Source organism: Falco biarmicus, chromosome 13 (genome assembly GCF_023638135.1).
Source record: "Falco biarmicus isolate bFalBia1 chromosome 13, bFalBia1.pri, whole genome shotgun sequence".
NCBI classification, from domain to species: Eukaryota; Metazoa; Chordata; class Aves; order Falconiformes; family Falconidae; genus Falco; species Falco biarmicus.
Window position 1 is genome coordinate 28890417 of NC_079300.1, and position 21951 is coordinate 28912367.

The 21951-nt window shown below is 53.3% G+C and overlaps 1 protein-coding gene across 2 annotated transcripts in view; it reads left to right on the top strand.

Moving 5' to 3' along the window:
- SLCO2A1 (solute carrier organic anion transporter family member 2A1) overlaps nucleotides 1-21180 on the top strand; it is a 33959-nt gene extending 12779 nt beyond the window's left edge. For both annotated transcript variants that reach the window (XM_056358104.1, XM_056358103.1), the window contains 12 exons: nucleotides 2008-2170; nucleotides 5830-6045; nucleotides 8116-8214; nucleotides 9854-9987; nucleotides 11139-11226; nucleotides 12301-12465; nucleotides 13503-13692; nucleotides 15305-15464; nucleotides 15831-16000; nucleotides 16181-16245; nucleotides 16402-16522; nucleotides 16649-21180. In XM_056358104.1, coding sequence (XP_056214079.1) covers nucleotides 2008-2170; nucleotides 5830-6045; nucleotides 8116-8214; nucleotides 9854-9987; nucleotides 11139-11226; nucleotides 12301-12465; nucleotides 13503-13692; nucleotides 15305-15464; nucleotides 15831-16000; nucleotides 16181-16245; nucleotides 16402-16522; nucleotides 16649-16769 — 1692 coding nt within the window. In that variant the 3' untranslated portion in view covers nucleotides 16770-21180. The remainder of the gene's footprint in view (nucleotides 1-2007; nucleotides 2171-5829; nucleotides 6046-8115; nucleotides 8215-9853; nucleotides 9988-11138; nucleotides 11227-12300; nucleotides 12466-13502; nucleotides 13693-15304; nucleotides 15465-15830; nucleotides 16001-16180; nucleotides 16246-16401; nucleotides 16523-16648) is intronic.
- The last annotated feature ends 771 nt before the right edge of the window (nucleotides 21181-21951 follow it).

Below are 21951 nucleotides of genomic sequence, written 5' to 3' on the forward strand. Positions count from 1 at the left end.
AAGCTTGTGCAGGGGCCCTACGGGGTGGCCAGAATGTCGGGGGGACCTTCCCAGAATAGGGTCTCAGGGTTGTTCACACCCAGGGCTTCCTTGGTCATTCCTATACATGCTAGGTGAAGCAGATGTTGCTCTGCACTTGGAAACATCTTCATACCTCATTTTTGCTGTACCATACACCAGGAGGTTGAACGTAGGGTATGTGGTGGGGACGTGGCCTCGGAGGGCAGCTGCAGAAAGCAGGTTGTTTTGGAGGAGTCCACTCCACCTTGGGATGCCGTGCACATCCAGCAGAGACATGACTGGGAGACAGAAAACATGCAGTGTGGTTCCTCTCCACTGATCGCAGTTAACAGCTGTTGTGAAGAAGAGCTTTTTATTATGAGTAGTATCCACACAACTACATCTCTGTGAGCAATTTCCAGTAGAAGTATCTATTTTCGTAGGTTTCTCACTGGCTTTGGGAAAGAGCCTGGCCTGAATCATTCCAAACTTTCTCTAAAAGGAGACCCTGGCCAGCTGTCTCTCCAAGATCTAGTCCTTTTCTCCAGTGGTCTCAGCTCCTCATGGCCCTGCAGCAAAGTAGTGACTTTCACTGACATATTGCTGACCTGGCTGAGGATTTTCCCACAAACACTTTCTAATCACTTGTCTCTGGAGTAAGTTTTCTAGTTTACCTTGTCATGAATTGTATCCTTCCTGGTAGCTCTTCAAGGCCAGCTAGGAAAAGACCTGCTGGCAGAGACTTTCTTTTGGTGGCAGAGACCAGGAAGTGCTTGGTGGCAACCCACCACCATGCCCACAGCTGGTCTTGCATGGGATCCACCGAGAGGCTGGGCACTGGGGATCCTCCTGGGTCCTTGGGGAAGTAGATGCCCAGGTCTTACCTCAACCAGCACCTACATCTGGCATTAAAAAGGCTGGCTCAAAGTCTGCTGAGACCAGTGAAGGACTTCCCACTGATTGTGGCTAGGTCCAAGCCATGCAAAGAAAGGGACTCAGTATGGACAGTACAACATTGGTAATAATGAACTGGTATAATTAAGCCCTGCGGAGTGTCTCAGAGCTGTAACCCACGTGCTCCTGACCCACCAGAGAACTTAGGCCGATGAGAATTAATGCCTGGAGAAGTGATACCAAAGCAAACGTCATGCAGGGCTGTTACTGCAAGAATATAAAGGGGAAAAGGACTGGAGCAGGACGTCTGCCATGCTGTTAAGGAGTAGCAGCTTGTAGACAACAGATACGGCTTTATTCCTCTGCTTTCCGAGAGAACTTTCTGTGCTTTACTCCAACTCTGTTTGAGCTGCCCGGTCTGTCCCACCTTTTTGCACTGATGGCTGCAGCAATTCCAAGAACAAAAACCACAAAGAGACAAGTGAAAGAGCCCATGTAAACATAAATAAAAAGTATTCTTAGCCACACATGCTGAGGTTAAAATAATGTTTAGCTTGTCCCAAGCTGACAAAGCCAATGTAATGGTAATTTTATGGTGTTCGTCCACTTGCCTGAGAAAGCTGCATGTTTTCCCAGCTTTTGAACTGATCATACCTGCAGCTGCAAATGCCCAGAGTCACAAACATTTGCAATGAGCTGGACTTTGGGTCTGTTTAGAGTCAGGGGAATGGAGGCATCACGCTTCATTTCTTGCTGTGTTTGGGGGAAATATTAGTTTATGCCATATCCTGTGGGGTGGGGGGCAGGTGTGGGTGCTGGAAAAAGCCCCAGCCAGGTCACAGGAGGTTGTGAAGTCACCCGTGACAGCAAGGGATGCACGTGGGTGATGGACACCCAGGAGCTGTCCCGCTGGCTTTCGATGGGGAGGGACCACTGACTTGCTGCGAATATGCAGGGTGAAGGGCTGTCCCATTCCTGCTTTTGGGGGGGTCAAACACCACCTGACAAGGGAGCTCTCCACCCACCCAAACACAGCCATTGGGGACCAGTTATAGGGTCTTGACTTCCTCCGTGATGTCTTCTGACATTCCCATTTTGCTGTGCCCTTTCCAGATCGGCAACGTGGTCCTCATCATCTTTGTCAGCTACTTCGGCAGCCGAGTTCACCGCCCACGGGTGATCGGCATGGGGGGGCTGCTGCTGGCGCTGGGGGCGTTCCTGGTTACCCTGCCCCACTTCCTATCAGACCCCTACGAATACACCGCGCTGAGCACCGGTAAGCACCTCCATCCTCACCACCATGAGCCGTCCCAGCACAAATCCTTCTCCGGTTGCTCTGGGCTGGGTTACCTGTGCCCACCCAAAAAAGACAGGCTGTATCCAGCGCGCGCACAATTTAAATGCAGTGTTTGGAGGGAAAAACTAAAGGTAGAGATTTGCTCTTTTAAGCCGGACTTCAGTATAGCTTTGCAACCCCTGCTGAACGCGACAACTGCATGTGGGATCCTTCTGCCTCTTCTGGGCATGTCGTGCCTGCTGCAGTTTCAGGTGCCAAGTGCTGCGGTCATGGTGAAGTACCTAAATTCCCCATGGATGCTCTGGGAGGCCTTCAAAGGGAGCAGTCTGTGCCTCAGGTTCAGCAGGAAGGATCTCCTCTCCAAGCTGCCCAGACACCTCTCCCTCCCACCAGTGCCCAAGGAGCTTGCTGTAGGGCTGGGACCCCTGAGAGGGCCATCACCCCACATGGGCACGCCAACCCAGGAACATTTGTGAGGAGGTTCCACATTCAGTGGAAGAGCACATCCTTCCACGTGGATACTACAAAATATACCTGAAAACTAATCGTGTAATTAGCTTAATCTGTTATTTTAAATATGCTTCTCTCCTGGCTGTGCCCCCCCGTGTCTCTTCAGACGGCGAGGCACACAGTGTCCCTGCTCTCCACACAGGTGGTGTGTCCCTCCAACCTGCTCCTGGGCACCCTGGCAATAGGTTTGCTCTCTGTAGCATCAAAAGGGCCCCAGCTGCAGCTCTAACACTGTGATGACAGCATTGTTATCAACAACGGCATGTCATTTAGTGGTCCAAAAAGCCAGCCAGGGAGAGAATGTGAAACCAGCTGCGAGCAGAGTGTGCTGCTGGAGGGGCAGCAAACGGGGGCAGAAGCCCTGGGGTGCAGGAGATGCTGGTTCTGCTGCTGCTGCCCCGTGTGACTGTGGGCAAAGCAGTTCACTTCTGGCTTTTTTTGGGCACTGGTGCATTTACAGAGGGGAGTCAATGGCTCCACGGTACTTGCTACTGAGGCTTTGCACTTTTCTGAGCGCTGAGCTTGATTCATGCCAGAACAGCTCTTGCTGTACCGGCCTTGTTCGGATGGCACTTCTCTGCTCGAGGAAGCAGTTCCTCTGACTGATGAGAAGGCTTGCAAGTGCGCTCTCGGTGTGTGTGCATGCCTTGTGGCACCAGCGAGGTGCCGACCTTCTTCTCCTCTCCCCTGGCTTCTGTGCTTGACAAAAGACGTCGCTCGGTCCTGCTGCCAAGAGCTGTGCAGCACAGGGGAGAAGAGCGGCGCGCAGCCCTGCTGAGCACCCAGGCTGGGCGCAGTCCAGCTGGTGGCCACCTGCAGCCCAAAGCCTTTTGGAAAGGGAAGGAGCATCCTCGTTACTGGAGTCACAGAGGCATTGCAGCGTGAGAAGTGAGGCTGTTTCCCTGCTGCTGAGCATGTGGGTGATGGAGCAGAGTTAAGGTCTCCTGTCCCCAGGGCCTGTTTTGCTCTAGCCACTGAGCCGTACGACCCATACTAAGGGGGGCTACTGGTTTAACTGGGCGGGCTTTGGGAACAAGCTAGTACAGCTCCAGGTTCTGTGCCGAATGCAGGTATGCAGCAGAGTCTGCATCACACAACAAGGCTGGATTTGGTCTTCCCAAAGTGACCTCAGGCCCTAAATCCTCGGGATGCCAATGAGCCTTAGCGCCCCTGGGGACTGGCCCCTCTGAAAACCCGAGGTCACCTCAGCTCTGTGCCAGGTCGCTCCCCCTGCGCCTGTGCCACCGAGGGGGATGGCAGCGGTCACAGCAGTGCCAGCCTGGGAAAGCCTTCCACTTGGAGTTAGAAGGTGCTTTCTCCTGGAAAGGCTCAGAGCCCCGTGCATGGCATCGCAGCCTGATCCTCTCGGCTCAGGGAGCCTTGGCTGTGCCGGAGAGCTGCTGGGTGGCCTTAGGCAAGTTGCTGCCTTTAGTTGGGTCCTGTCTTCACTGCAGCTCAATAGGATGCAAAGCCCAGATGGGGAGCAAAGCACAGCAAGGGCAGAGCTGCTCAACAGGTGCCTGACAGTCACTGCTCCCACCAAAGGGTTAGAGATCCTCTGGCTTTGCTCTACCACATCAGTTCTGGGAAATCTGGCACTTCCATTGTTGATCTGCAAGCCCAGATCCCACTAACCATTATTAAAAATGATGGCCCAGTGTGGGGCTGAGTGTGCCAGTGCTCATGCAGGAATAAGAAGACTGACTCTCTGCTGGCTTGCAGCTGCCTCGCTGCTATGCAGCTGAAGTGTCTTTGTGCTTTTCAAGTCAGATGGTTTGGAGAGTGGGTCAGCCATCAGATGCCAGGTTTTCTGAGAGCTTACAGTCCTGCTTCAGGCTGTGAACTGGTCTAGAACCAGGACAGGGGCTGCTATCACTGCAAAGGAAACAAGTCAAAGGAGCAGGTATCATCCTGCTCCCTGCATGGAGCTGTGCGTGTCTTGTCCTGGTATTTCCAGCCCATGAAGATACTCCAGTCCTGTCTGGAGTTTGCATGGCAGTCTTGAGCAGGGTGAAGACCTCTCCATGTCCAGATGGTGTGAAGAAGTAGGGTCCTTGCTTTGGGAGGTGGTGGGCTGCTCCTGAGCAGGGATGGCAACAGAGATTCAGGGGCAGGGTGTCCTGCTCAGGGCAGCCAGGTCACCCCAGAGAGCATCACTCCCTGTTACTGGCTGGGTACCACAAGGGAGCAAAGACCATTGATAACAAAAAGCCAGCCATGGGCTGGGTTTACCCTCGTTGAACCGAGAGCAGCCTCGCTCCATGGCATGCCATCTGGCATGAGAGGTTTCTGTGGCTTTTGTTTTTGCTGTGGTAAGATCTTTATTAGAAAAGGAGGCTCCTTCTATCTGGCAACGTGGACTCTGTAGACAACGTGCCTTCAAATGGACTTACATAAGGATTTTTGTGGTGACCTACTATTAGGAATGTGCTGCCGCGCTATGCCAATGAAAACCCCGTATCACCTGATAAATATTTGGTTTTGGTTTGTGTCTGTTTGCTCAGAAGTGTAGAAAATCCAGAGTTATTGCATTAACAAGAAAGAGGTGATAGGAATGTTGAACCAATTACAAATAATGAAAAAAAAAAAAAAAGAAAAAACAAAAGCTGGAGTAGGAAGAGCTAGCAAGGAAAGGCCAGGACGCTCTGTTTGCTCTGTAACCCCTTCATTTTGCATGAAAGCCAGCTTTTTCCACCTGTGAATATTTAGGGTTTTCCACTGGCTTTGACACCATCTGTCCAAAGACTTTTGTGGGTCGGCTGGTCCCAGCGCTGCCGCAGCTTGGCAGGAGAGCTTTTTATCCTCTGCGGGCAGCTGGAATGCAGCTCGCGGGAGCTGGGCTGCAGGCTGGCCCTTCGCAGGAGAAACTAATGTGCTTCCTTCCTCTCTGGCCAGCTTGTCTTTAAAAGTATGATAAAACCCACAGCCTCGTCATTTGCTACGCTGACCTCAGTATAATACCCCAAAGGAAGGGAAAGATGACGAGAACTGCTAAATAAAACGAGCAATCCATCTGAAATCCAGCAGTGAGTGCCTACTCAGCAAACCTGGGTGATTTCCCAGGTTTAGTGTGGGAGGAGGCAGGGGACATGCCCAGCGTTGTAACATTCATTATTTTCCCCTTTCAGGTAACAAAAGCCAGGCCCAGGCTGAACTCTGCTATGCAGAGAATAAGTTTGTGTGCCCGAACACCACCCAGGATCCCCAGAAGGAGGCCAGCAGCATATGGACAATGATGGTCATTGCCCAGCTGCTGGCTGGAATTGGGACAGTTCCCATCCAGCCCTTTGGAATATCCTACGTAGACGACTTTGCAGAAGCAAACAATTCCCCGCTGTACGTTGGTAAGTAGGACCATTGCTGTGTGTTGTTGTGTATCCTCTGGACCTTAGAGGTGAGGTGTGGAGGTGCTCATCTGGAGAGGATGATCTGTGGACATGGGCTGAGTGGCCAGCGTGACTCAGATGCGATCCTCCCCCATTAAAAGGCTGGGCTGTCTCTCCCCTTGACGGTCAGCTCTTCTCTGTAGGGTCATATGGAAGCTGTGGGTCGTAGGAAGCCAAAAAATCAGGGAAAGGAGGTCAGATGGATGGGCTGGGTCTTCTCCCTTGCGTCTGTGAGAGCTTATGCCATCCATGGGGGGAAACAGCAGTAAGGAAACCTTCTCAGAGGCTGCCTCCTGCTCTCATCGAGCATCAGTTGATCACAGTTCAACCAGAGGTGTGACAGCCTGCAGGAGCCAATTAACACAGGGTTTGGATCAAGGGTTCAAGATCGGCATGTCTCCCATGAGATCAGTCCGTGCCCGGTGGGGGCTCCCAGGCTCGGGAGGACTGCTTCATTGCAAAGAGGTAGGAGCTGGCTGCCATGTTACAAGATATTTTTGTCCTCTGGATGGCAATCCCCATCTGGCACTGGCCTGCCTACGTGAGCTTCAAGCTCAGCCCATAAGCTATTTACAAACTCAATTCCTCCTGGTGACGAACAATGTCTTTAAAGCAGCCAAAGGCATCAGCGTGATTTAAGAGTCCAAAGCGGATGTTCCAAAATAAGGTAAGCCCTAATGGAGAAGGAAAGCCTTCAGAGTTAGACTCCCAAGGACAGGCTTTGGACAAACACCGGAGTGCTTGGCAGGGTCTCCAGACCCACCCAGGTGTGCTTTGCTCCAGGCTCCTGCTGGGAAGGGCTGCTGCACCACCAACGTTTCCTGTGCGGCCAGTACTCGCTCTTCTCAGCTCAGATACAGTGGTCTGGACTGGCAGAAGGAGGGACAGGGCACCCTCGGCTTCCCCGCGTGATGAGGGATCACTGTTCCCAGGACCTCTGAGTGCCCTTTGGAGCCCCAAGTTGGCAGGTCCTGAAGATGAAGGAAAATGGGACTGGCTTGTTCTTTATACTATGGGGGGGTCACTTTAGGGCCATGGAATGTCCATGTCAGGGGGGATGGCTACTGGGAGCCTGGATTGCCTCAATACAACGTAAATACCATTGCCCTTCGAGTCTTGTTTCATTTTAGGTCTCAGCATCTTCCTGTGAAAAGGAACACTACTGTCTGTGCATGAGGTTAAATATTCCTTCTCTAAAGACCCTGCCCTTCAATACTTCGGTTTATATTACAGAAACAAAATTTTAAAAATTTAAATTTAAAATTTTAAAATTTAAAATTTAAAAAAAAAAAAAAAAAAAAGTGTTTTTAAAATAGTTGCACAGCTGAGGCATAGCAGTGGATCAGGCACTTTCATACCCAGTGTGCTCAAATGCTCCAGATCAGCAAAATGCACAGAAATGGGCACTGCAGCTCAAGCAAACTGTCTCCCTTTCAGCATCTCAAGAAGGTTGTGCAAAGGGTTTCTTTCAGGGAGGGAACCTGAATCTTTTCATTCTAAAGGAGCCAAAGGGAAACATTTTGACCTTACGGGTTAGGTCCAAGTTCTCTATTTTTTGAACAAGGATAGTTCAGCTGAACCAAGTGTGATCTGTTGGCCTTTTTGCTGTCAGCATCGTTCACCTCCCCTGGTTTGCACCAAATGTTTTCACTTGGATGTAAGGCTTTTAAGGTCTCCATCACCTGCAGGAGTCCAGAGTGCCACTGCCCTGCTGCTTTCTCCCTTCATCACTGTGAATCAGGGATGTTGACAGTGTAGCTGACAACTTTTAGTGCATCAGCGAAGCTGTGATGGCAGCAGAGCAGACGGATTTTTTTCTGCAGGCAGCTGCTTGCCTTCCTCATAATCCTGTTAGCTAAACACCACGCTCAGCACCTGAGCAATGGGGATCTGCTGCTTGATAAAAGATGGTTTTTTGCTCTGCACGTTGTAACACCATTCCTGCCTGACATAGGAAGACAAAAGCCAGATCTGCATTGAAGCTACCATTCCCTGCTCACACGGGCACTCTCTGCTCCCTTTTTTCAGCAATCCTCTTCGCCATTGCTGTGTTTGGCCCTGCTTTTGGATACTTGTTGGGATCCGTGGTGCTGCGGCTCTTTGTGGATATTGGAAGAGTTGATATTGGTGAGTATTTCTCAAGTAGCGATGGTCCTCCTAAAAGCCTTATGTGAGTCAGAAGCTCACTCTGAGATGACTGGTGGCAGAAGCCACCAGTCCCATGACCCACAAAACCCACTCCTCGGGAAAGACCTGAACCTGGAATAGCACCCCCAGCACATTCCTTCACTCTGTCTCCCCGTGAGGAAGGCTACGGATAGTCCTGGAGCCACTACGGAAGCAGAGCCCTGTGGTAGGGACATTTCAGTGTCCTACTCACGGTGCTGCACGGAAGCACTGGTGGTCACTGCTGGGGTCTGCCCACTGCTGCCATGCTGAGGAAGTAGCACACTACCCCGGCACAGTGGTGGAGAGGAGCAGGGGCATCTGAAGCATCCAGGGATGAAGACAACCACAGGGCAACCACTGTCCGATGGGTGCACGGGAAGGCTTGATTCTGCCCATCGTCCTCCCCACCACCCTTCACCAGCATCTGCAGAGGGGGACCGAGCCAGTGCCAGCGCGGGGCTTATTTTCTTTATCTGGTGCATGCTTATTATTTCTGGTAACTTAATCACTGAAGAATTCTCCACAGCTTCATCATTAATGTGGCTTTTCCTGAGTTTCCTTAGAGAGATCAGAGCTCGCCTGACATTTTTGTCCGGTGCCTGATAAGAATAATAAATGAAACTGGGGCAGGAAATGGCAAAAAGCCTTGGCTTGCTCCCCGCGGCGGCAGACGGATTTAGCAGTCTCTGCCCAGTCGCTCCATGATGACGTTCAAGCTCCAGAGTGGAGTGGTCCTGTTTGGGGAAGTGGGGCGATTGTTTCAGTGGGGTGTGGGCTCCTCTCCTGCCGCACCCTGGCACGGGGCTCCCACCCGGAGACTGCTGCTGGTTCCTTTCCCAGCCACCATGTCCCGGCAATGGGGAGATGCGGTCCCCATGCCAAGCCAAGCAATCTGTCAACCTCCCGTGAGCATCGCTTGGCCCAGCCGAAGGATGTCTGTACTGGAGACGGAGTGGCTCTCACCTTCTCCTCCTTTTTCCGGAGAAGGCGCCCAGAGTTTCTTCCACTCGGAAACCAGGCTCATTAGCAGCACTCTTCTGCCAGCACGGGTCCTTCCCTTGGTCTCTGCAAGCAGAGAGTGACCAAGCCAGGAACAATGGGAGAGCAGTTTTTTCCAGGAAAGGGGCTGTGGCATTTCCCAGTCCCTGTCTCGATTCAGCATCCCTGGCAGGCGGCGCGGTCCAAGCCCACCGTACACCCCAGGCAGAGGAGGATGGAGTTGGGTCCCCACAGCTGCCACCTTACTGGCTGGCTCGACAGGGAAGAGTTGAACCTGGGCCATCAACATACTTCGATGCTGACTAAATCCATCCTACAGTCATCTGGGAGGCTCAGCACAGTTTGGATGGGGAGTGGCGGTGCAGGTTCCTGGCCAAAGGAAGGGAGGTCAAACACTGTCAGGGCTGGTCTTGCTACCAGTGCTGGTGGGACCTCCCATCTCCAGCCATTTGCTCTTTCACGCTGGTGAAGAGTCCCTTGGAGTGTGCCCACACGGACCCTTTGTGCTTCACCAGTCCGTGTTTGCACAGGTGTTTGCCCTTTTCACCCCCAGGCGTGCAGAAGCAGAGCTCTTACGATGGGTCCTTGTGTCTTGCAGCTACAGTGGCCCTGACGCCAAGGGACCAGCGGTGGATCGGAGCCTGGTGGCTGGGACTGCTGATCTCCTCAGGCTGCTTGGTGCTCACATCCATTCCTTATTTCTTTTTCCCTCGGTACATGCTGAAAGGAGAGGTGAGACCTCATCTCCAGAGGGCCAGAACATTTCAGTGGCAGGGCTGCGCTCGGGGAGGGAATACCTGTCTCCAGAGGAGAGGGGTGGGAGGGAGGAAGGGAGCCCAGCAACCCTCCTCAGGTGTGGTTACAACTCCTCACAAGTTTTCTGGGCAAGCTTTGTGCCTCTAACACATGAAGGACGAGACCCTTTACTTCCTGACCATTAGCTGGAAAGCCAGAACCACCACAGCTCAGCGGACCAAACCCAGACTTCACATCCTTCCCGCTAGCTGCATTGGCAGCATCTGTTGGGAAGGCTTTGGGTAGACCTGTGCCTTCCCTGGAGCAGTGGGAGGGCTGGGTGGCTTCTTGGGGCTCCTGCATGCTGTCCTCCTTGGTAAGGGGTCTGTCCGTGGGGATTTGACACCCCCGGGGTGTCTGACCCAGTTCTGCTGGTGATGGCTGTATCTTAATGCCCCATTGCAACACCCTCTGCAAGGACCTCCTCCCCTGACGCGGCAGCAGCAGCAGCGGTGGCAACCCCTGCTCGGAGCCGAGCGTCCCCAAGGAACAGCACTGGGATAAAGCTGGGCAGAAGACTTTGATAAATGGGCTTTTGTTTTGAGGAAAAATTGCGGAAAAGGGACAAGTTTCCCATTAAAACAAATTTTAAAAGATGCAAAATTATTCAGTGTTTTCAAAGCAAAGCCCCACTGGTTTAGTTTCAAAAGTAGTTTCGTTTTGTTTTGTTTTGAAATAGTTTAATCATTGATTCTTTAAAGGTCAAAATCAAACCCCAAATATTTCATTATTATAGCTAGAGGACTCATCAGACTTGAGCCGACCTGTCTCCAACTTCCATTGTCAGACTTTTTGCAGGATTAAAGAGGAGGTACCTTGCCAGGGTTCAGGCAAGGAAAGCTTCCCAAGTTCTCAAAACCCTCCTGAGCAGGACAAGCGTTTGTCTTGCAGCTCTGCTCAAGGGCTGCCGTGACTTTGGAGATAATCCACCCCCTCGCTGTAATGGGAAGGGAAACTCTCAGGCTTGGCTGGGGGTCAAAGGCATCTGGGACAGACCCTGCTCCTCCGGAGCTCGCTGCCTGCCGGGACGGTGCCAGCCACGCACGGGTGCTGCCCTCACCGCAGGCTGCTCTTCTCTCCCTCCCCAGGACCCGAACGCGAACGCGGAGGCTGGCATGCTCAGGAAGATGGAGAAGGGGGTAGCTGACGAAACCTCTCTGCTGGAGTTTATAAAAAGTAAAGGGCTGGCACTTAAAGGCGAGGGTGATGGGGGACACCGGGCCACGCTGGGTGGGTGGGGGCCACCACGCCAGCACTGCCCCGCTGAGGGGCTTTGTGGGAGCCGTGGGGTCTGGCCACCACGCTGCGGGCGATGCCAGGGCCAGAAGCACCGCCAGGGCTGTAGCACACCCTTCCCTAAGAATGTGGGGGAGGCAGACGCAGCCTCCCCTTGCTGTGGAGCAGAGGTCTGGGGGGCCTGAATTGTTTCTGAAGGTTGGTTTGAGGATTGTAAATGGCGTGAGCGTGCTGGGAAGTGCCAGCTGGGTGGTGTAACACAGCTCCGGGAGAGGCCACGGGGCTGCTGGCGCCAGTGGCCGCCGCTTTGGGAAGGTCACCGCACTGCAGCTTCTGCGGGTTTGTGTGTGTGTAGCTGAAACTGGCTTGAGTAGGGGGGTCACTGGTGAGAGAGACCAGTTTAATGACTTCTTCCAGCTCCTAGGATGACTTCTTTCCAGCTAAAGACCCTCTCTCCTTCCCTCTCCGTCCAGCACAGCCATAACCTGGCGCTGCCAGCTCCCACTTCTCTATCTCGCTGGGCTTTGAGGAATGATGCCGGGTCTCTGGGGCACTCTGCTAGAAGGGGCAAGCTAATTAGAGACCAAATAAGCAGGCTGCTCCCGAGGAGCCTGGAGTCAGCCTGCCTCTGCTGAAAGGGCAGGGAGGACGCGATGTCCCATGGCGCTCATCAGCTGCAGGAGCGGCTCTGGTCGCACCGCCCGAGGGTACGGGCCCTGCTCCAGGAGGACAAATGCACCGGGGCTGCGAAGTGCTCCTTGTGAGTCCAGGAAGGGGGAGAGGAAGGGTAGTGGGCAGAGCCGGCCCTCCACCTCGCTTCTCACAGTGCGTTGGCCACGGTCCTGCCAGCTGCCGGGCCAGATCAGGGTGCCTCCCCTTTCATTTTCCGTGCCCTTGGACATCCCCTGCACTAACTCCCAGGGAACAGCCTAAGGGTGGGGGTTTTCACAGTACAGATTCCTGACATGAAGAACCCAGGGATAAAATACGTTTTTTCCTGCTGTTTCCCTGTAGGATTCCCAAAGATATTCCTCAGGCTGCTCCTCAACCCCCTCTTCATCCTCCTGGTGCTGGCTCAGTGCAGCTTCTCCTCCGTCATTGCGGGTCTGGCCACCTTCCTCAACAAGTTCCTGGAGAAGCAGTACGGTGCCTCCTCCTCCTACGCCAACTTCCTCATAGGTGAGTGCAGCCAGGCAGCAGCAGCCATAGGGTGAAAAATACCCATCCGACACCAAAAAATCAGAGACAAAACTCTGTCATACTCATTTTTCAGTTTTCGAAAGCAGGCATTCTTTATTTTCAGTGCCAGATGCACGGGGGAGAAGTTCCGCCCGACGTGCATATCGACTTTGTTCACTGTTTATCTTTATATAGCCAGCCTATACATATTAATGACATTTCTGAGAAATTATTAACATATTCATTACAATTCCAAAACTACTTGTCATACCTACATGCTTACTATGCACGTGTGGTCTAATGGGTCGGGGGTCCTCTGGTGGTCATTTGGGACATCTTCATCATTTCTTCATCCTCTTCCTCATCATCTTCCTCTTCTTCTTCTCTTCCTTTTCGTGACCTTCTCTTCTCCTGGCCCTGTTTCAAGCACTCTTGGGTCATGTCTTGGTTTCGGACCGGTTCTTTTCTACTGGTAGCTAAACTACACAATGCAGTGTTGTACAGCTCAGCAATGTCATGGGTACATTAGTTGCAACATTTACAATCAAGCACACTGGTAAAATTCCTCCAGTGTCACATTGGCCAGGAGCCACCTGCCCATATTCCCCAGTTTTTATAAATCCTTCAGGAGGAAGTAATGGGAAACTGATATTCGGATGACACCCAGGGATCACCTTAAGATGGTTGATGACTTCCCTGACCTGAGACGCCTGCAGGCCAGGACTCTGCTGTCTACATTTGTTCACTCTCTCTCGTGGGCCAGCAACCACTCTCATTGAAAACTTGCAGCCCCACCACGTGGGTGAAGCGGGTCTGGACCCCTCGGATGCTTGGTCTTGCATCTCTCTAAGCCAGATTTCTGCGGCTTAGGTTTCTCATAGGTGCCAGCTGCCTTGGGTTTTGGCCTGTCTTGGGTAACAGTGGGGTCTCTGGGTTCTCCCAGTCACCATGAGGTCAAAGCCACTACCTCCAACCCCTGTCCACAGGGAGGTGACTGGCAGGCAGGATCCCCAGCTAATGCCATCGTTCCTCTGCAGGAGCTGTGAACCTGCCAGCAGCAGCACTTGGGATGCTCTTAGGAGGAATCATCATGAAACGTTTTGTCTTCTCCCTCCGGGCCATCCCCCGGTTTGCTGTGGTGGTGCTCGTTTTCTCCATTCTCATCTGCTTGCCCATTTTCTTCATGGGCTGCTCCACAGGGCACATCGATGGGATCTACCCCCCCAGGTAACGCAGGCACTTGCATTGTTTTCAGCTCCTTGTTCCTCCAGCTCTTGGCCCAATTACCCATGGGGTGGGATACATGCAGGTGGAGGGGAAGAGGCAGTAGACATCACCATGCTACTGCTTGCTCCTTGATCCCACTGCCTGGGGGAGATCTAAGCGCTATACAGCACAGAAAGCTTGGGAGGGCGTTTATTCCTGATTTTCTGTACCAAACCAGCAGGGTGTATTTTGCGCTCTGGATTTCTAGGGGGAAATTAGTAACGTTAGTGCCCACGTCCACATCAACCCTACACATGGGCACCTCGTGTGCTCCCTTTGTTCCAGCTGGACATCACCTTGTTCCTCATCTGGCTGGAAACTTTTGGCTCTTCTTGCCATGTCTTTTTAAGGTGAAAATGACATTTAGACTCCACCCCAGGCTTGCTGTCAAGTACATCGTGCTCATTTTCCAACGCACTGCCAGCAAGGGGCTTTCGTACAGATGTTTCCCATTGCTCACCGGCAATAAGCCTCCTGTCCTAGGGGTATGGTGGAGGGATGAGGGACGGGGCAGTCCCTGTGCTTCACCCACTTAAAAGCCACTTAAATAGCCATGGTGAAGGAAAGCAACAGCACTCTGCCAATCCACGTGTGGGTGATGTTTATATTTTGCTCTGAGCTCCGTACAGCACGCACCGTGCACTCAGGGGCATATGGAAGCCCGCTGAGGCGCTGGCATCTCAAGCTTTCTGCATGAGAGCAAGGCTTCAGACGTGAGGAGACCCCTCAGCTCAAGATCAGGTGCTGCAAGTGCTAAATTTTGAGCAGCACCTTGGCCTCTCAGCATTCACACAAGTTGACTGCCTGACTTGGCTCCAGTCTTGATGGGCTTTGCTGGGGGAGCTAGGAGCTGCTGGGGGGACTTGCATGGGAAAGGAGGCTCTTGCCTTATACTGTTTTGGAAACCTGCCCCCCTGCAATGGCAGCAGCGCATGAAGGCCTTTTGCCTGGGTCCCCAGGTAGCTGTGGGCTACGTGGATGGGTGAACCGGAGTCCAGCCCCATCCCACTGTGCCCAAAGGCAGGTCGGTCCCTGGTGCCAGCTTCCCGTAGGAGACGGACTGCGCTGCTCCAGCAGGTGAACTCCCTTGGGCAGCAAGGCAAGACAGGACAGATAATTTGATTTGTCCTCTTGACTTTCACACTGTCGTCAGGCTTGTTTGGAAACGAGCCCGCTTCCAATTTCTGTCTGAATGGTGTTTCCAGCTGGGGCTGTTCGCACATCTGTTTGTGGATGGAGCCCAGATATGTTTCTCCAGGCATTTGGCCGATTAGTTTTCAGCTGGGGCACTGTTTGGGGCTGGTGTGTGTGTGTGTGTGTGTGTGTGTGTGTGTGTGTGTGTGTAGTGTGTGAGTACTTGTTTGCAGACATAACATAATTACTGCTACATTCACCGTACACTTGCAAAGGTACCTGCAGGGGATCAGGGTCTGGCAGAAGGCCAGCTTGCTGCTGGCACCATCCCAGCACGAATAGGAATGGGGAAACTGGTCAACTAGTCAGAGGGATTTTTCTTCCTCCTGTCCTAGTTCTTTATTTTTTTTAAATTTTTTTTTCTCCTCCTTTTTGGCAGTACATTGAGTTCCCAGCAGCAGGTTAAGATGCCAAGTGGGTGCCACTGCTCTGAGCACATCTTTCACCCAGTGTGTGGAGAAAACAACGTGGAGTACGTCTCCCCCTGCTTCGCTGGCTGCACAAACAGCACCGCTAATTCTTCCACTCCCGAAAAAACAGTGAGTAAACCAAGGGGTTTGCAAAGCAGAGCGCACCTTGCTCACTGGTGACGGTGGAGCTAGTGGTGCTGTAGGAACCTGAGAAATGCAGTAACGGGGCAGAGCCTTTTTGACACAGTAAGCGGGAAGGACTACTGGAGATGAAGTCCTGAGGTGTGAGAGAGAATTGCTGCAATGCCCTGGGAGTCTGCTTGGAGAAATGGGGATGGCAGCACATCCCATTGCAGGCTCCCACAGTCGTGCCTTAAAATAGGAGCTGATGCTCTTGTCAGTCTTCTGCAAAGTGATGTGGTCTGGTGCGTCACTAAAAACCCTGCTCTTGGCTTTGGGAGCTTTATAATTGTTTCTTCCAAATGTTTCCAACAGATCTACAAGAACTGTTCCCTGATCCCTGCTGGGAACGGTCTGTCCTTCGCCAAGACAGGCTCCTGTCCACTCAGCTGCTCCCACATGCTCCTTCCTGCCGTATTCCTCATCTCCTTTGCTGCCCTGGTAGCCTGCCTGTCCCACAACCCCCTCTACATGATGGTTTTACGGTGAGCAGTGGGCAGGGGCGGGTCGCAAGGCACTGGGGGAAGCATGATGTGATGGGTTCCCCATGCTGGGGACCAATGGAGCCTCTCAAACGTGCAACCAGGCCAAGGTGCTTGGCCAAATGCAGAGCCACCAGTGGCAGCTCTGACCACCCCCCATCCCCCATGGCTTCTCCCCTGCAGGGTGGTGAACCAGGATGAGAAGTCATTTGCCATTGGAGTCCAGTTCTTACTAATGAGGCTGCTGGGTGAGTGTCCATCTCCCAGTGAGGCTGGGGGAAGGCAGCAGGGTGCTCAGAGGCTTGCCCAAGCCCCAGGAGGTGTTGAACCTCCTCAGGGACAGCAAGCAAAGCATCCAGGCAGGGCAGGGTGGGCAGCCTGACTCCATCCTCTCTTCTCCAAAGCCTGGCTGCCAGCCCCGGCCATGTTTGGTGCCCTCATCGATTCCTCCTGCATCTACTGGCAAAAGCAGTGTACCCAGCGCCGGTTCTGCGCCTACTACAACAATGACTTCCTCCGCAACAGGTACCCTTGCTGTGTGTCCCCCTGTCCCCCCTCGGTGGGGACAACCATGGGGATGGTCCCCGGCACAGCCTGGTGCTGGCTGGAGGTGCCATCTCCAGACACAGCATCTCCCCACTCTTCTGACAGATACCTGGGGCTGCAGGTGGGCTACAAGGTGGTGGGCACCATCCTCCTCGCCCTCATCAGCTGGAAGGTGAAGAGGAGTAAGGAGTACAACGTGCAGGAGAAGGCAGCGGGGCTGGTGTAGCCCACCCAAGGACTGACTCCACACCCCCCGTTACCCACTGCCAGTACTTTGTCTTTTTTGGGTTTGTTTTTCCTCCTAAGGGAGCGAGTTCACCGTAGCAGCTCCGAGCTCCCCTCCTGCAGCCGTGCTCCCGGCGAGGGATGCTCCATGCCAGCCCCATCCTGGCACCGGCTTCTCCCAGGCTCTCCAGCGGCACCTTGTCCATCACTTTGGGGAGGGGTAGCCCCCACCAGCTGGAGCAGGAGGCAGATGGGGGCTGGAGCGCAGCCCCATCCCACCAAGCCAGAGAAGTGCCTGCTGTGGGCAATGGTCCCTGCTCCGGCGTGACGTCTCCAGCCAGGCAATGCCTGCCCAGCTGGGACAGGAGCAGGGGAAACGGCTGCCAACCCTGTGGGGCTGCCCTGTGCCCCCCCCCGCCTGCCCCCCCCTCACAGAGGTCAGCATGGACACTGCACACATGTTGTGAAAAGTTGTAACTAGGGGTTTATCGCAGAACATGTCAGGGTTTGTTGCTTTTTTTATTATAATTAAATAAAGGTCACTTTTCCAACTGTGGTGCTTTGCTGGTCTCCCCCCGCCCCAAGCTGGGGGATGCCTGCAGGTTGCATCCTGGCAGATGCTGAGTGCACCCCTTGCTAGCAAAGGTGAAGAAATGAGGGCACACAGGGCACGCGCTCCTCCTGCAGCTCCACCAGTGATGAGGGGCTGTGCCGAGCAGGCAGGCTGTGCCAGCTCACGGGCCAGGCAGCCCAGGGGCAGCGGTGCCCGGCTGCAGCCCTCTGCACCCTGCCTACAGCACCCAAAAGGTGTCTGCACAATTCAGCACAGAGCAGGCAGGGGTCTGCAGGCAGGGTGCTACATGCATGGGGCTGATGGCAGGGAGCCGCAGGCAAGGTACAGCGGGCATCAGGCTTGGGGATGGAGGCAGCAGGCAAGAGGCTGTGGGCAGGGGGCTTCAGGCAGGGAGCTGGGACCTGCTTTCAGCAGGATGCAGGCAGCTGAGGGCACGGGCTGGAGGCAGGAGTTGTGAGCAGGGCTGGGCCTGGTGTTGAAGGCATAGTGCAGGGGGCTGGAGGCAGGCAGGGGCTGTGGGCAGGGACTGCATGCAGACAGCTGCAGGCACAGTGCAGGTGGGTGCAGGCAGGGGCTGGGGTCAGGGGGCTGCAGGCAGGGGCTGCAGGCAGGGTTGTGCAGCACATATCCCTGGCAGCAGTGCATCTGAAGGGAGAACAGCAGCTCCAGGGCCTCCCTGATCTGCTCCGCAGAGATTCACCTGCCCTGCCGCACCGCCTTTCCTGGCAGGACGAAGGCAGCCTGCTAGAACAGCAACAGCAGCAGTGGGACCTGGAGATGCACCCGCTGATAATGATGGCCTGCTGTCACCTGGAGAGAGTGACATGGCAGCACCACTTGACCGGTATCACAGGAATTGTTCCACGAGCTTCTCTGAAGATCCCGGCGCTGTGCAAAGGGCACAACATTCATCGCGCCAGGCCCGTGCTGCTGGAGGGGCAAAGGGCTCGAGGTGAACGCACTGCATCTGAGGAGGCCACATCTTTTCCGTGGCTCCTGTAGGAGGGGCGGCTGCTGAAGCACATTTGACACCCAGAGAGGACCGCGGCAGACGCAGCAATACTATCCACAGGGATGAGACAGCAAAAGATGCTGGAATGTCAGTTGGGTCAGGATCAGTGAGGTCCCCAGCCAGGCACAGCCACAGCCGTGGCTGAGCTGGAGATCACTACCCCCCCCCCAGCTCAGGGAGGGACTGAGGGGCAGGGCAGGGGCTCCAGGGCCCATGGGCAAGGAGCATGGGCCAGACAGGGCACCACACCTTCCTCCTCCCTTACACAGCAGCTGTATCCCCTCCTGGGCAGCATCACAGCCCGAGAGGTGACCTGGAGGGGATGGGGAGGGACAGGAGGGGAGCAGAAGAGTTGTCTTGGGTGAATGTATTCAGCCTCTGCTGTCCTTACCCCTCCGTTGTGCAGGGCACAGCACGACTTTTCCCCATGCTCTTGGCCAATGAGCCCTGCTGCATCCATGCTCACAGCACACAGCTAAGTTCCGTTGCATTTGCCTTTGCTGGGAAAGGCAACAGTTATTCTATTTGTTTTGCTTCCAAGACAGGAATAGCAAATGTCTCTCTCACCTCACCAAGAGGAGAAAATCACACCCAATATGGTTAAGGTGCACCCCTTTTTACAGAGCAGTGTGACAACCTTGCAATTTGAACAGAATTTTTTTTTTTTTTTGGCTGCTACCTTCTGGGGGTTTTGTTTGGGGTTTTTTGGTTTTTTTTGTTTTTTTTTTTTCCCTTTACTGTGGTTTATCCTTGTCAATGTCAGTTGGTCCACGGGGATACGGACAGCTGAAACCGTGTGAAGACTCACCTCTCTGGAAGGAGTACAAGGACTCTTAGAGCAATCATGAATGTGCAGTTGAAGACACAGCTCACCACCCAAAGGTGGCTTGGTTGAATAAATAGTGAATGGAGTATTAGTTGCATGTTTACAACCCTTACAATTATGGAGGCCTTGTCATCAATCATCTTAGGGACTGTGATTCAAATTAGCAGCTATGATCAAATTAACCTGGCTGTCAGGCAAAGCGGTCACAGAGGGAGTAAAGGGAAAGGAGAGTAGAGGCAGGAGAGGACAGCAGGGGAGCTGCCTTGGATGTGCTCTGGATCAGCAAGTCTACGAAAACAAGGTCTGTCCTGGCTGTTCCCATTCCCACTCCCCCTCCACCTGGCAGGTTTTCCCTTAACACCCACATGACCTTCCTTAACTCTGCTTCTCCACCTCCATCCCACCAGGGGTAACATCAAGCTGGACAAGCCCCAGGAGGTGTCATCCAGCAAAAGAGGCGGCCCAAATGGGGCGAGCACAGAACCTTCTGGCCCCAAAGGTGTCACGGTGGCTGGGGCTAGTCAACGGCTCTATGCACAGGAAAGGTCACAGCTGCAACACCTGGTTTTGGGAGCCTTGGAAACCACCACTGGGGTGCCAGTGTTCAGGCACCACGCTATTTTTGCTTTTCTTTGCCTTTCAGCAATCTCTCCTCCACTTTCATGTGGCTCCCGCTATCCTGGATCTCACTGTGCTTATCAATCCACTCCAAAAGCACCCTTCATTTCCAGGGGAACAATTCACAAGCAATGCACAGCCCATAGCAAAAAACATCCATCAAAAAAGCTCTAAAGGAGAAGGAAAGCCTCAATCCCTGCAGACGTGTAAATGCAGCAGGGTGACTGACTCTGGGTCAGGCAGCTGGAGCAGAAGGAACTGAGTTTATCACATCCCGCTGCCTCACCACAGCCATCCAAACACACTGGCTGCCAAGCCTCAGGAGCAACTTGCCAGGACAGCACAAAGCCACAGGCTGGGAACAAGGTTTATAAGTAAAAGCAAGAAGCAAAGCACAAAGCTGACTGGGGGGTGTGGGGTGTGTGTGAAACCCAACATTCAGATTTTCCAGTTCTGCCCTTTTCCCTGAGCAACTGGGGAAAACCAGCCCCAAATATTTAACAGGCAAGTCACGGAGTGCAGCCCAAAACCCACACGCAGCTCTGCAACAACCCAACGCACACGCTGTCCTCCGGCACGAGTGGCACTGGGTGCAGCCCCAGCTCAGCCACGCTGCCCTACACACCATGCTCAGGCAGGGAGAGCTGGTGTCTCCATCCAGCTACAGGGTGCCACTGCCACCCCCGGCAGGGCAAGTGCTCTGTGACTTCAACCCCAACAGCTGTGCACAGCGCACTGCAACTGGCCCGAGTTCTCCAGTGCATTTGAGTACTTTTTTTTTTTTTTTTTTTTCTCTCTCTCCAGGTTTTTGGTCACTGGTTTGGGGGGGGTTTGCTACATGGTTATCAAGCCTCAAATACCCACACTAAGGCGGTAAATGCACACCAAATAAAAAAAATACCAACCGCCAACACCCCAAAGCCCTGTATGTGGAGAAGACTGTTTTTTGACAACACAGACCTGGCCACCAAGCAGGAAGGCCGATCTCCAACGTCATGTTGAGCAGCAGCAGAGTCCCAGTACACGTGGATTTGACGCCACTGAGAAGAGTCACGGCAAATGCAGACAGACTGAAGTGAGACTTGAGAACAAACATTTAAGCAAAAAAAATTTATTTAAGGAATACTTTTACTAAGAATAACTTAAAACCAACCATAGCCTCATGCTACCTTCCCCTCTTATCTCAGCAGAGGCTGGTGCTGCCTCTGCTTTTCAAGGAGACAGGCCTTTGCAAGCAGAATAACCACCCAAAGAAACAGCAATATTCCCACTTCAACATTATGGATTCAAAGCAGGCAGCCTAGGAAGGATCTCCAGCTAAAGGAGTTCAAGGCATGACAAACATTTTCTAGCAATATTCTGGCTGCAGGAAAAAAAGAGAATGTAACATCCTTTGTAAACAGAACCCTCCCCACCTCCTGCAGGGACAGCAGAAGAGCTGTTGGGCTCACAGGACTAGCAACATAAGGCCCGGCTTCATTACGAGCACAAGCCTTTGCTGAAGATTGTTCTCACTCTTCCCAACACCAACACTTGGCAATGCTACAGGGAGGCAGAGAATGCCCCCGACAGAAAGGAAAAGGACGCAACAGATCAGTTGAACAATGAAGGAAACATCAAACCAGAGAGGAGAGGAGCCAGCAAAAGACAAAAAAAGCTCTAACAGAAGCCAGCTACTGCCTCCTACCCTAAAACAAAAGGGGAAACAACAAAAAGGAAAAAATTAAATGGCGTAGGACTTCCCAATATGCAGCATGGAGAGCAATCATCCTCATGGAGGTGCTGCACAGAAATTACACCCCACCAGAGCACAAAGCTCTATTAAGCTGCTGGCCAGGGCGACTGTGTTTTAAGGCAGCTGAGGAAGGGGAAGCTGAACCCCCAGCACAGTGCCAGGCTGCTGCCTCCCACCTGATCAACACCAACGTTGCTGGAAGATCTCCCTTTGCATAACCAGTGCTCCTGGCCAGACACAGGGAGGAGAGCCTAGTCCCTTGGACAACTCAGACACATGCTGAAGCAGAGCCCTCCAACACTCCAAGCAGCCTCGAGCCACTGAAATAGCTACCGACAGCCATCCCCTGAACCTTTAACAAGATTAATGGTTGAGATCACGCACAGAAGAGCAACTTCGGCTTTAAACACTACAGGCA